This window comes from Anarrhichthys ocellatus, unplaced genomic scaffold, assembly GCF_004355925.1.
Source record: "Anarrhichthys ocellatus isolate YVR2014 unplaced genomic scaffold, GSC_Weel_1.0 scaffold6, whole genome shotgun sequence".
Taxonomy (NCBI): domain Eukaryota; kingdom Metazoa; phylum Chordata; class Actinopteri; order Perciformes; family Anarhichadidae; genus Anarrhichthys; species Anarrhichthys ocellatus.
In genome coordinates, this window is record NW_022280036.1 from 8,594,607 (window position 1) to 8,609,709 (window position 15,103).

The 15,103-nt window shown below is 41.6% G+C and overlaps 1 protein-coding gene across 2 annotated transcripts in view; it reads right to left on the bottom strand.

Moving 5' to 3' along the window:
- myo1ea (myosin IEa) overlaps positions 1-15,103 on the bottom strand; it is a 43,777-nt gene that overhangs the window by 1,554 nt on the left and 27,120 nt on the right. Inside the window, exons 14-28 of one of the 2 annotated variants that reach the window (XM_031846615.1) lie at positions 13,774-13,941; positions 12,401-12,486; positions 10,003-10,084; positions 9,667-9,773; positions 8,642-8,740; positions 7,897-8,041; positions 5,978-6,092; positions 5,724-5,893; positions 5,483-5,628; positions 3,604-3,750; positions 3,190-3,347; positions 2,420-2,509; positions 2,122-2,326; positions 1,281-1,316; positions 35-204 (exon numbers count right to left, since the gene is read on the bottom strand). In XM_031846615.1, coding sequence (XP_031702475.1) covers positions 35-204; positions 1,281-1,316; positions 2,122-2,326; positions 2,420-2,509; positions 3,190-3,347; positions 3,604-3,750; positions 5,483-5,628; positions 5,724-5,893; positions 5,978-6,092; positions 7,897-8,041; positions 8,642-8,740; positions 9,667-9,773; positions 10,003-10,084; positions 12,401-12,486; positions 13,774-13,941 — 1,924 coding nt within the window. The remainder of the gene's footprint in view (positions 1-34; positions 205-1,280; positions 1,317-2,121; positions 2,327-2,419; positions 2,510-3,189; positions 3,348-3,603; positions 3,751-5,482; positions 5,629-5,723; positions 5,894-5,977; positions 6,093-7,896; positions 8,042-8,641; positions 8,741-9,666; positions 9,774-10,002; positions 10,085-12,400; positions 12,487-13,773; positions 13,942-15,103) is intronic. The other variant, XM_031846616.1, reaches the window with a different exon arrangement.

Consider the following 15,103-nt stretch of genomic DNA (forward strand, 5'->3'; position numbering starts at 1 on the left):
ATAAAAAAGATTTCACAAAAGCAAGCCATCTTACCCTCTTTGATGATGTCAATAAGTTCGTCAGCATTGAAGCTGAGCTCGTCTGTGTCCTGAGCGTCGTAGGCGTATAAAGCTTTGCACTGGGGCACCTGTGGTTTGGGTTTGGGTGCAGGTTTGGGTCGCCCTCCTCCCGGCGCAGGCCTGCTGGCTGACGGTCTGTGGGCTCTGAGGCGTTACAAGAAAAAAAAAAAAAAAAAAGAGGGAAACCACACGACGGTCAACATCTGCAAGAAGGTGCCTCAGTGGGAAAAGTTCAGTTCACTGTGCTGCAGTTGGCTGTGAAGTTAAGTCAGAAGAAGCTGTTTGTAGGTGTGGTGTTTTCTGTGTGCATAAATCACCATCTTGTCATGTAAAAACATTTTGACTCCAATTAGATTTTTCCACATCTGTCAGAACCACACTGTGATCAAATTGTGTTTTTTATTTTCACCTGAGAGTGAGTGTAAGTTTTGTGTTCATAATGCCTCCTGCTCGATTGTGTTGCTGTTCACAAATCAGCCACAAGATGGTGATTGACTGCACACTATCTTTCACAAACGCACCGAGACTAGAAAACGTTTACATTTCAGGAAGCCTTTCAGAGTAGAGAGTGTTGATCCAGAGTCAGCGGTACCTTTAAGATTTCTGTTTATTATTCTGTATACTGGCTGTTCTCATTTATTATGAATACTGTATATACAGTACATCCTCTTTTAAAACCAGTTTGTCACACAATGCCAAATGTAAAATTTAAGGATGAACAACTCAACTCAACTGTTCAACTAACTGAGGATCAAATACATCAGAACAAATGACGTGGCAATAGTTAGATATTACATATGCAATATATGCATTTATAAGGTAAAACAGTTACACCTCCCAGTGAGATTTGTGTTCATGAAAGCAACTTCCATCTTCAACGTTCATCTCTTTGATAAAAATGAGGCATCAGAAGAAGTGCACAGCAGGAATTCTTTCATTACAAAAACCTATTAAAGGATCTTTCATCCATAAATGAAAGATCTATTGTACTAAGATGAATTGTACAAGAATTCCCATTTGATATCAAAGGAATTGAGCAGCAGCAGAGAATTAAATATTAGTTGCGGACTACAGTCGGCTCCTTCAGAGAGTTTGAACTTTGCTTTCTTTGCAGTCAAAAAAACAAAAAGTACATGAGAAGAAGCATCAACATATCCTGCTGCTGAAAGTTTTTCTAGTCTTTAACCACCACCCAAAACACTGCAAACTCTCCAACTCACATTCCTCCATTTGAAGTTGGCCGTCTGTCTCCATTGCTACAAAAGAATAAATCATCCACATTATGCCAAATTATAGAAACACAAGTGTGTGCATTAGAGTGTGTGGGAATATTAAAATAAATATGTGTGTGCATGTGATGCGAGCCACTGCACCATACTGCCTCAAAACCTCATCACATTCAGCAGTTATATACACATTGTAGAAAGAAAAGTAGAAATGATCTTTTTTGTACCATTATGTTTACTAGACACAGGAATGTTAAATACCTAACGGGAGAGAGCTTTACGTGTGAACTAAATGCTACACGGTGGAGTCATATTCGGCTGAATGATAATTAGCAGCATACATCAGCTATTAAAGTGGTCTCAGGATACAATTGTGTTAGTCATACTCGTCAGATTCCCTGTAATGGAAATAGAAAAGGGCGTCTGGCCTTTTGGGAAAATGACAATCAATGCTTTTCAGGCAATTAACATCCCAACACCACAGAACAAACAAACAAAAACAGAGCATTTCAGCAGCATTCACTCAAATCACACACTTTTAGGCAGTGAGACACTAACACATGATTCTGGTGGGTTTTTTTGACACAAGATACCAAAAACAGCTCCAAAGAGGCAAACAACTGTCTAAGTCTCACAACTATCTAAGACAGTTAGGAAGAGTTATCACAGGAAGGGTTCACTGATGCTGCACTCAGTGTAAATTGATCCACCTTTGGACAAGTCCTTATTCCTGACACGTCATCTACGTGCATGTGTGTGTGTTATTTTGTCTGCTCCTGTATTTACTGTGTGGTTGGTGTGTTTTAATTGACTGTGTTTTGTGCCAGTGTCTCACCCTGCAGCTCCTTGATCAGGCACCTTCAGACAGTCCAGGTTGGGCTGCGGCCGGCTGCCGCCTCGCTCCTTCAGCTGGTTGCCGTTGCTGGGCAGGAAGGGGCGTGTCGCGTTGCCGGTCGGGGGATTCCTCTGGTTGTGATGCTGGGAGTTCCTCTGATTGGCTACGTGGTTGATGCTTTTAGGGCCACCATTCTGGTGAGCAACTGCAGCCAAAAAAAAACAGAAGAAGATTGTTTTAGACAGTCCACATGGATGCAAGAGAAGCCTGTTCAGATCCTGTGAGATTGTGGATGTACCTGGAGGTCCCGGCGCCGCCCTCGAGGGGGTGTTCTGGTGAGTTCTGGATGCATTGGAGCGAACCTGAGAGAAGCTCTTCCTAGTGGGGCCTGAGGATGAAAGAAATAAAGACGAGAGGGGATACATTAATGGAATGTATGAATAGTTTAGGTTGTATCTGAAGTGGATGTGTAAAATTTCGAGATGGGACAGAGACATTTCTGTTAAAGTCCCGAGAAGTTCAAAAAAAGTTGTTTCAGTGAGATCATCAGACTTTTAAACTCTTTTCAAAGGTAACACCAACAGATTAATAATACTAATTCATGCTTTTTAAAGTTTGTGTTATATGGAATAAAAAAAAAAAAAATATGCATATATATGCAAAAATATATGAAATGAGATGCAGGCTATTTTAAAGAAAAACTTCCATTCAAACAACAAGATATTATCTATTGTGGCTCTCACAGTCACTCCTTTCTCTCTACAAACACAGCATATGTCCTTACGTCCATAACGTTGCATTAATTCATCACATATGCTTCTATAGGTTTATATTCGTAACACTCAGACGTCTGTGCTGTCTCTGAATATGACACCAACTGCTTTCAAGTGTTCCGAGTCATGAGGCTGAAATCCAAGTGATGAGTAAACTTTTGATAAGATTTTCTGACTTCGTCAAATTCATGGGTCGACTTCATCGTGTGCCTTGATTCCACCCCTCAGGTTAACGTAATCACATCTGGCTGTGAGAACGAGGTCATTGCTGTACTTTGAGTCTGTAAATACTCACGCGTGTTCTTCGGAAGCCCGGGGCCGACGCTGACCTGCAGAGCTTTGCTCGAAGGCTTCAGTACTGGCATGTCTCCCTGACCCCCAACGAAGAGGACCTGCCGGGAGCCGCCCCCACTCAAGAAGCCCCAGTTCTCCTTCTTCAACTTCATCTCCAGTCTGAGGGACAAAAAAATAAAGTTTTGTAGAGCACAAGACAAAACAACGCTCTCTTTTAAGTCCCTGGGACTTCTTTTGGTCATTATTTTTGAAATGTTTCACTCTGCTTAACCAGTGGTTTTGAAATGCTGACTTATTAGCAATGAGGGTTTATTACCAGTCAGATTTAAGTTCTAATTAATGAAGTTAAACTCAATAAGTTAAGTTATTGACTGTGGTTGATTTATTGTCAGAACGTTAGCGTGTGTTTACTTACGTGTTACTAAACTTGAGAGGTAGCTTCCTCTGGGTTTTCTCCTCAAACCTGCGGGCCAGTAAGCTGATGAACTCCGTCTTGAAGACGCACTCCAGCAGGCTGTCGTACTCCTGCTCGTGCACGATCATGAAATCATCCTGCATTGTACTGCAAAAAACATGAACATGACACTTAAAACTCAAAATCCTCGTATCCGCTGAGACATGACGCAAATCTCACTGAAGAAAAAAACGCATTCACAAGTTTGTTTTTAAAAATGTTTTAAAGACACTCCGCTGCAGCTGAACTGCTCCGTTTTGATGGAAGTTAAGATGGAGAGTCAGAATCATCTTTCACATTTGCATAGACACAGAGGGGGGGCTCACAAAGCGGCTCACATCTGAAGAGGGAAGACAGCTTGTGCCCGTTACCCACACAAGGATACTTTGTTGCTCTCAAAGAGGTGGAGTTTTTCTCTGATGAGCTTCTTACAACTCCTGCTTTCGCTCATTGCACCACCTGGTCCATATTACCCCGCTGACTCAAAAGCCACATGCTCTGATTTCTACCTCTAAAACAAGATATACCGCGTTCCCATCAACAACAAAGAGTCTCTCAGTTCTTTGTATTATTTCTTTCCATTTCTTTGTAGTCAACTCGCCGACATTCTTTCATGAGAATGTTTTTGACTGCATATGATTTAGCAACATTTGTGAGATGTTGACCATCAGTCAGGCCTGCACACAGAGGGACAGACACACAGACGTATATACAACACAGACAGGTTTAACATACTCCACATGTTTTCATTGTCCCGTGAGTGACATTGACAGGAACATGGGAACTTATGTGAATGGAAACCCAGACTGCGTCTTTGAAGTAGATTCATGACTTTCTGCAGTGCAATGTGTACAGATTATATGGTGGGCCCATGCTTCATGTTGAGCCGCCATTGTCTTGTTTTGGAAACAACTAATTACGTACTGCTATACTCGTACACAGAGATGTTATGCTCACAACAACAGAATAATCTTGTGCCTTGTGTAGCTATACAGTTTATGGTATGTCGTGAAAACGCATTCATTGGTGGCGGACTGTGTTGATATTTCCGTTTAGTCATTAGCACCCATAACGCCTCTAGAGAGCTCTGGGTCCCAGTGAGGACTGTGTGAATCAAGACATGAGCTTCAAAGTAAAAGCATGGGCAAGTTTCACTGTATTCAGCAGAGTGGGATGGAGTTTGCAAGTTTGCATCTAACTTTAAACCCTTTTTTCCGAAGGAACCCTATCCGAGAGAAATACCAAGAAACATGTTGTTGCTCCGTTGCAAAAAAGTTGAATGCACATCTGATAAATGTCATTAGAGTATATTGCCATGTACTGCAAGTCTTGGTATTTAGGCACTGTTTTTATCCTATATTATGTTGTGTTTTTTTTCCCTATGATATGCTCTGTCAACCAGGAACCTCTCGTCAATGTTTTAACAATTTGTTTTTGTATTTGAGTGGACTAATGTGATGCGCCTCACGTAAGCCGTGTAAGCTTGACAACTTGATGACTGTCCATGACCTGGAAATTGTAATATACCTAAATGCAAATACAGCAGGAGTTAAATGGGTGGTGTAGCAGCAGGATCCAGGGCTTACATTTGACATATGTAGACGGAATGAGCACCAAATTTGTTTGTATGGAAGGGTTTTGTTTGAAACATGTGGTGGTCACAAACAGTGATGAAAAGATCTTTGGTGCTGGCTTGAACTAAAGTGAGACTCCATTAAAACCACCTAAAGGAATACAATACTTGAGCAAAATCCTGTTGAAAAGCTGTGTTTCAACTGTTGACAGGGAGTTTACTTCTGGTATTACAACCTAGTTTGTCGCAGATTTGAGGGAAATGTACCTGAGAGATACTGCCAAGATCTTGTCCACATCAATCCGCCTCTTCAGCACCTCTGTAACCTGCCCCTTCTCTGGTCCCTGTTTCACTTTTTCTCTTCCAATCAGGTACACAGACTTTGGGGTCAGGATCAAGTCCCGCTTGATTCCCTAAAAATAGCAGGAAAAAAACCCCAGAAGAACTCTATGAATGTTTTGTCAGTCGTTAAAAGACTGGAGCAAGCTGCAGACTCAAAGAGACCAACCTTGAAGCGGCGGTCATATTTTGAGACTTTGTCGGCGAAATCAATCTTTTCTCTCTTGGCCAGGAACTGCCGGAGCTCAGGCCTGTCATCCATGCCCAGGTAGTCACCGACGAAGTTTCTGTTGATGCTGTGTCGCCGCCTCTCCTTCCGGTTCAACAGCAGGTCAGAGGCTAGAACCAAGAGGAAGAGAATGAGAGATGGAGACAGAGGAACTTTGACAGTAGAATAAAGCTGTAAGATGTTGCGCCACTCACCTTCTTCCCTCATCTGGACATACTTCTTGCGGGCCATGTATTTCCTCCAGGCTCTTTGGATGGTCCTGGCGTAGCCGTCGAACTTGCGCTCCCTCGTCTCTTCCAGCAGAAAGAGCTGTGAACAAAAACAAAGAGAAACGACGTACAGTAAGAGACAAGCACACCTGCTCAAACACAAACACAGACACACCTAAACACAAGGACTGGAAGGAATGACTGCACATACATACTGAACATTCCTGGGTAGAGTTGAACAAAGCCAAATCTAAACATTTAGATTTTTATGGCTTTTCAGTGCATGAGAGGAGGTTTTACGCCTAACTACTTTACAGGCAGTGTCATCTTCTGCATCTGACTGATTGGTGTAATTTTTTGATTCGGTTTACTGGAATACGGAAACATGTTTTGATTTGTTTCCGATCATCAGCACATTGTTTTGTACTGCTCGTGATGATCAATACACCGCTTACCAGTATCCACATCAAGTAAATAGTTTATTCTTTGGCTGTTAGGTGATTTCACCACTTCCTGCTCAAGGAGCTGACTCGGTACCAGCAGACCACCAGTCTGTCACTTCCTGATGGGACTCTAGACACGCAATCACACTCTCTGCCCTCTCCCTCCCAGACTAAACATCCTGCCCACTGCAGCAACAGGCCTGGCATCGACACGGCCGGCCACAGGCTGCAATGTGCCAGGACAGGAACAAACCCCCAATAAAATGCACCGAGTCATTAATTGAGACGGTGACACCACGTAATCATTGAGGCTTCAGTGTTTTTCACCAGACGAGTGATTAAACTTCCCAGGTAACAAATCTAACAACAAACAGCTGGTGGGGTTTATGTTTATATTACGCAGTGATGAATTTAGCACAAGATGATCATTATTCGGAATGCAACTAACAATTATTTTCATGATAAATAAATCACAATATTAATGTGATGAACTGATTAGTCAGCAACAATTTACTTTTAACCCCCGATTTGGCATTTAAAAGCACCGTACAAAGATTTAATACACGGCTACAATAAATATGACTGACAGTAAGCCGCCGCTCATCCATCAGCACTTTGACGGAGAAACTCGGCGTCAAACAAACTTGACTTATTACATCCAACAGATAGTCATACCACTAATTAGTAAGTGTCAGTGTCTTATCAGACAGAGAGGCTTGTTTTGAGAAGCTTGGCAGGTCATTTCAGCGGTCCGCCCTGTGTGATATTTGCGTTTCACAAGCACACCTCAATGACTTGGACTCTCAGTCTGGCAGTGTGGGGGATGGGGGACTCTTGGCATGCACGGCTGCAATGAATGAGTAAAGGCATTCAGGATCAGCTGTAAGGCCTGAATTAAAACTAAGATGTCTGTGTATTAGCTTACAAACATACATCACTGTGTGTGTGCAGGCTCCTTCGTGCACGATGTGTACAAATGTTAATAAGTGAGAGCACGGGCATTACACAAGTGCTGCTTTCATAGGAATCATGAGAAAAAAAACGGAGTTATGGTGGAAAAAGACAAGCCTTTACGATGTCCCCCCAAACTCTGCAACCACAGTCTGTACTTGTGTTTTAGTTCCAGAGCGGTGTTGACTCAGTGCTGACGTGGTGCAAGGGTCGGGTTCAATCTCCTCCCCTACAACAGGGATTCGAGCATGATTACACACTAGTGCCCTTTTATGGTGTTTATTGTAAAAATGGTGAGTTCAGTTTTTTCCCTGCAAACAAAAAGGCTTTTTGCGTGCCAGCACACACTCCGACACGTGATTTGAGTTCTACGTCTGTACATGAATAACATGTGAAAAAGTTCTGGCTTTGAGGTACATTTTTCTGGATTGCTTTCTTGTAGCGACGTGGTGTCATAAAGTGCAAAGACGTAGCAAAAGAGCAGGATCTGATGGCGGTTGTCAAACATACCGACTCAGGGGCTTTAATGAAGATCTTGGTACGTCCAAGCTGGAACTGATCCTGGTCCATGTTGACAGAACGTAAGAGATGAGAGACGCCTTGTTTCTCGTCTCCTCGCCACGTTGGCCAGGACTCTTTGGTCAGGATGGCGTACCTGAGGACCAGGAAGTTCATTAGAGAAAAAAAGTACATGAGGAGGGGCGTGGGTTCGGATAGAGGGTCATTTCACAATATGACAAACTTTAATATTGATGTTGTACCAATCCAACATTTAATTCCATTCCAACAACTAAAGTCAGGGTATTTACCGATCAGATACCAATGCTCTCTCTTTCATAAATTAAAAGTCTGTGTACGTCACTGTGTGGAGGGTAACATGAGGCCAATCAGGCCAATTTCATGATTTTATGAAAGTCGAAACAATGTATTTTATAAAGACATCAACAGAGAAACTGTATCTAATGTGGATCAGACACGTCATGGCATGTTGGCCAAAATGCTTAAAGTGTAACTTCAGTATTTTTCATCCGTATTTCCCCATGTCTTTGTGTCTATGTGACTAATGGGGAAGATCATTTATCAAATTGGTAAAGCATTGAGCAACAACGCTGCAGCAGGCAGTCGCTAAAAAGGCCGCAATGTAATAGTTCGGAGCAATTTCTGCCAGTGTCCAGATTAGTATCCGGCTCACTCCTTTAAACCAAATTAAAGTCAGAAGTAAGTATGAGCTCACTGTGAGTCTGAGGCGTGTTACCTGTTGAGGAACTTCTTGAAGACTCTGCGATAGGCGTAGCCAGCACGCCTCACCCTGATGTTTTCCTTCAGACCCAGATACTCCACTTGGTGCTTTACTCTTAAGACACACAAAAAATGTATCAACATTAGAATAAAATTAACAAGACATAAAAACATCCTAAACTAATTTACTTTTTCAGTACTTTGAGATATAAACTTTAACTCAAACTTCTTGAGGCTCCTGCTCCACCAGCGGAAGGCATAATCATATGTCATTGTATGCAAACTAGCTGCGTTTGGCAAACTTTTCCCCTCAAACAAAGAGCACTACTTAGTACACTCAGACTTCCTGTGAAAACAGCAGTTCCGGTGCTAATTAATGAGCAACTCTGCACCCGACTCACAACAGGAAGGTCATAGACTCTGAACAATACAACAGCACTCTGTATCTGAACATGTAGTGCCTAAAGCCTGTGAGCAAGGAGGAAAGAGCGGGGAAACTGAAACAAAGGGAGAAAGAGGGGGGGGTGTCTCAGATGGCTCAGTCTTTGGACGGACAGAAAACATCCAAAAAAGAGCAAAGAAATAAAACGACTGGAAGCAAAACGGATCAGAACAATGATTCAGTGTTTTCTTTTTGTGTGAGAATATTTAGAGAGTAAGACAATTTTCTATCATTTCATCTTTATTTATAGATCATAAATATATTAGATTGTCATCAATTCCTTGTGTTAGTAAAAATATATTTAAAATTACATATTTTTTCACAATATAGGTATTTTCAAAAGACAGAATAATATGAGGGATGATGATGTATGATGCTGGATGTAGGCTAATCCTCGTCTTTAATTGTCTGTTCCTTCTCAGAGCAAACATGTGACAAATCATGTGTTCACTCTTAAATGTTACTCTCACACCTGCTGTTAGTAGTGAGCCACCTGATGAATGTGTCTTTTATCAGCAATCCGTTTGACACACACTGGATGGTTTGCATTCATGAGAGACTGTGAGGACATCAGGGGACACACGGGGTCAGTCACTTACCGGCTCTCCTCCCAGTCTCTGGGCTTCTTGGTCTCGTTCGGTTTGATGCAGCGGATGTAGTGCGGGGTACATTTCATCAGTGTGCTCACCAAATCGTTGGCTTGTTTCTAAAAAGGTGCAGTAAGAGCAAAGATTAAGAAAGGTACTGATGTCACCGATGAACATAATGAGACCTCATGAAAACCCAAAATGCTGCGTCTGAATAACTGACTAACTGCTGAAGGACACACCACTGAACAGCAAACACACATTATCTTTTCAAAGGCCTTTACCACAGCAACCCTGATAAAGAAGAGGGCCAGGTACACACACACACACACTCAGCTGAACACACACCTTTATTTTGCTGCCTGCAGTTGTGGGTCGACCCTTCTTTTCAGCGTTGAGGTTTTCTAGAAACAGTGCTCTGATGAAGGCGCTGTTAGAGGACAAAGTTGAGGAGATTTGAGTTAGGACTGACACAGGAAGGCAGGTGTCATCCTCGTATCAACAAAAACAGAGTAAACAAAATATTGTGTCTTAGAGATGAAAATAATGTTGAGTTTCTCTGGCAGCCAAAAACAAAAAATGCAGTTAATGATTAAAGAACCAAGGACCTTCGACTAAGGTCACTGGTTAAAATTCCTGAACCACTTCAGGAAGGTCTGAGTTGGGGGCGGGTGGGAAAACAAGTGTGTGTGTGTGTGTGTGTGTGTGTGTGTGTGTGTGTGTGTGGTCACACTGTGCTGTTTTTGTACAAACACCTCTCACCAAGGCCACACTGCTCCATAGAGGAATGTTTGTGATTATTTGATGCTTTGGTGAAATAAAAAAAATGTATCACTTTTAATTGATATTTGGGCTTTTGAGAGGAAATATAAAAGAACAATGTCAATTTTCTCCTAAAAAGACTTCTAAAACCATACTTTGATCAGAAAGCTTATCCTGGTGTTATCTGAGCTGCCTGTCTATTCTATTGGCTCTTAATTTCTTGTTTATTATTTTTAATCTTGCCCCTCATGTATTTTATCATTCACTTTGGTATTTTATTAAATTTTTCCCGGGTGAAGCACTTAGTACATTGTTTTGATAAGTGCTCTGTAATTAGATTTCATTGTTATTATTATTCTTACACTCCCTCCAGCAGGATTACTGGGTCCCAGTACACTTGGATTTCAAGGAATAATATTTTGGTCTAATCCTCAACGTACAGTTCATAGTTTGTGGTGTTTTATAACATCACGACTACACTATGATGTGTTGCTGCTGGTCAGAATGTAGCAGCTATTTGTGAAGTGTACATATCCTCGTGTTTCTCTCAACTGAAGACAAACTCATTTCAAGAATATTTTAAAGTAGCTCAGGTTTGAACCCTTGCTCTTGTTTTAGGAGACTCAGACTAAGGGTTCATTTGTACCTTCTTCATAGAACTTCATATATAGTGCTAAAAGGGAGGAAGGTGGGTTTTTTTAAATTGTGACAAAGGTACATTTAAAGCCATCTGCAGGCTGTACTGAGCCACACTGCAGCCGTTCATAATAATGATTTAGTATCTCAGGTCTCACATGCTTGTGTATCAGCATTTTCCTGCATTATGGAAAAGTGCTACACCCACTTCGAGACAGAGTAGAGGTTTTTGTAGTTTTTCCTTTGAGGTTATGCTGTAAAATCAACACTTTCAATTACTTATTGAAAGGCTACACATTCAAAAGGCTTACCTACATTATTTGATAAATGAAAAGAAAGTAATCTAAAATTAGGATCTTCAAGAAAGCTCCTTTTGTGATCAGCACATCTGTCATTCGGGCACAAAGTATTCAACTCCTTTTGAACTGTGTCGGCTGTTTCTTTGCTTTGAAAACTCGCATAAAAATGTGGTAACTGTCAGGCCTGGTCTGAAGTTGACGCCCACTGCTGCTTAACATTCGGCTTATTTAAACTTGCTTGTGTTTCAGCCTTTGGTGTTCATCAATTCATTATTTTCATATTAGTATTTGTTAAACTCCTTCCCCTTTCTGTCCTTCTCTCACATCGGTATTTGTTTGTTTTTAAACGTCCGGCTCAGACCTATGGACGCAGAAGAAAGGATCAGCAGGTTGTGTGTACAAATGAACCAGAGGTCTGCTAATACTGTCCAGCTGACAATACTGGTCACTCCTTTCTTCTCTATTCAGACCTGCTGCTCTGAGGAATGAGGTCTGCTTCCTTCCTTCTCAGGCTTCCTTTATGTGTGACCGTGCCATACTCTTTTATCTATGTGTGTATACATGATGCATATATTTTCCAGCATGTGTCTGAATGGGATTTTGATATAACCTCCTTTCATGCCTCACGTAACGAGCACACAAAGGGGGCGAGCAGTGGCTGAGGCCTGCAGGGGTTACACAGACAATGCAGGCTGTTTGCACAGATGGCCACTTTGGCACAAAGAAATCCCAAGAAACCAAAACACAGGGGAGACCAGACTCCACAATGCAGCCCCACAGAGAGACTGCACTTGTAAGGCCAGACTGGGTAGACTCCAAAAGCCACATATCTGGAGCAGCATCCAGACGTGATTCAGGGCAGAGGGCGCGACATAACCCGGACCTGCACACCTCTGCTACGTCCCACCAGCTTCCAGATGCACTGGAACATCTGAAGCTCTCATTCAGATGTATTCAATTATAACCATGTGCATCACAATAGAAGACTCCCTTTAAGTGCGAACCATAGAAATCCTCACCACATGTCGGTGCAATGTGCAATTACTTACATCTCACTGCTCTGCATCAGCTCAATGAGGTCAGTAAAAAGGACGTCTCGGTTCCTCTCGCAGAAACCCTCCGCATCGTAGGACACCTGGAGGAGAGGCACACAGAGGCATTTCTAAAGAGTCATAATTATCCAAGAGGACGAGGTTTTACTGTTTGAAACCTCCAACAGAATGACAGATGACACCTGTGTGAAAATAAAAAGCTGTGACTGATATTCTGGCTTAAATCAATGGCTTGAATTGTATGGGAAAAGAAAATGAAGGGTAGCAGATCCAAGCTTTACACCACCCTAGGATTAGCTTCCTTATAAAACTAGCAGCGGTTTAAAAGTACACAAATGAAACCGTGTTATTTCTGCTATACTGTAGCCTGAGACTGTAGGAATGTTTTGAGTCCGATCACGGGAGCCCCTCGAGTCTTTATGGCACAGCTCATTAAGCCTGCGGCATGTGTGCCAGGCTGAGGCCATCACACATCTGGAGAATGACACGGGACAACCTCGGCCCAAACCGCCAGAGTGAAAAATAAATGCAAAAAAGACGAACTGTAACATCTGATTTTCATGAGGCTGATTAACATGTATGACGTTGTTAGACACCGTTACATAACAGGAGGGACTGTATGTAACAGTGGCTCGAGAGGAGAGAAAGGTGGTGTTAGTTTAGACGGGAAAAACTTAAAAGGGCGAAGATGACGACACCGACTCCAGAATTAAAGTTCCAGCTGCATAACTGGTATTTATGACAGATCACACAACACCATAAAAAATGACATTTTAATAACTTTCTATTTCCAGAAGTTTCTGTCAGCTCCCTGCTGAGGACCTTATGCATAAAACATTACAGTTTCTAACATGGCAAAGGCAAGTGTATGGAGGTTGCTGTAAACCCGATACTGAAGTCGTAATGTTTTGGTTTTGAGAACTAAGGCATAGGAGTACATTTTTCTTTGCATGTTAAGAAAAACGGTTAAGATAAGATAAGATAAGAAAAGACATACTATATTGTCCCACAGACAAATTTGGCTTGGGCTCCAAGCCGCTGCATCACACGATACACGTGCCAGCGTCACAATCCACATGCACGCATAGAACATAGATCATACATACACTTATGCATAAACATGCTTAAATACTCATGTTGACAATAGTTAAGAATAATAAAACCAGGTGTAATCCACATAGATAATAGATAATCAATGCATTAGGTTGCCAGTATTCATAACTGTTTATGTAAGAAACATGAAATATGAGATATAAAGATATTTTCAAGCAGACGGGAGTATTCTTAGTCAAAAACAAGATGACGCAAGTTGTCAGGCTGAGCTGACAAACGACCCAAACTCCCCCAAATTGAGTGCAGCTCAGACTGACCTTCCCAGCGTAGTGGTGGACGATGAAGCCCTGGTTCCAGCTGTTGAAGTGTTCATGGGTGTTGATCTGGACTCGGAGCTTCTGCAGCATAGTCTGGTCTGCTCCCTCGCCCACTGCGTGCATGGTGGCGCACACATCATCCAGGATGCACATGATGCCAGGAGGACTCTGGGATCACACAGAAAACATTGCACACTTGTGTCATCACTGGCTCTAAAACTCACCAAGACTTTTCAAGCTACGACTTTATCTATTTCTTTTTTTCTGTTATATTTGTAGGTAACTCAAATAGACACATGCTTATATGTACTAGAGCTGGAACAATTAATCGGTTGACAGCAGATTATTCAAATACATATTTTGATTGAATTCAATCATCTTTTAAAGTAATTTATCAAGTAAAAATTCGAAAACTTTAGTGGTTCCAGCTTCTCCACTTATTGCGGGTTTTCTTGGTCTGTAATGATAGTAAATAAATGACCTTTTGGGGTTCAGAATAAACACATTTGATGACGTTGCCTTGGGCTCTGGGAAATTGTGATAGACATTTTTCACTGTTTTCTGATATTTTATAGACCGCACAATCAATTATGCGATGACGAAAATAATCAATTGTTGCAGCCCTATTATGTGCCATTAGAAGTTGCTTATTATAAGTAAGTATCATGAAAAAAAACCTACAAATGCTATAAATTGTACAGGTAAATCTAACAGTGGAGCAGTTTAAGCACGGCCTCTCTCTCTCATGCTGACCTATTTGGCTCCGCTATGTACTGAGATGATCAGTAGACCTTCAGTTTGCAGCACAGCTGCAACAGTGTCTACAAGTCAGCGAACACAAGCCTCTGTTAAGAGGACACATGTTAAGTTGTCACTGGACAAACTAAAGTGGGTCTGTTGTAAAGAGCTGAAGTGTCAGGCACTGATACAGATCCCCTGCTCCTCTCTTGTTGTAGATTTCATGGATTAGACCTCTCAGTGGAGCAGATAAATCAAATTAAGAGGCATGTCGGCATGTTTAAGGAAATTAAGCTCCAAGTCACGGAGCAGAAACTTGGCGGGAGTTTGCAACTCAGTTGGGAGCCAATAAAACAGATGCTCATTAATAAAGATCATGCTCACGTTTCATTAAATTGATGCAGGGAATAATAATACTGTGTTTTTACAATCTCTCAATAAAACTGTGCTTATTATGTCCAATAAGAAGGTTGTATTTTAGTTGTATAATTACTTAAAATACCAAAATAGGGCATTTCTAAAACATTTGATCTATTTTCCAATAATCTATAAATATAAAGCTACCACCTGTATCACATGATTAAGAGCTGCA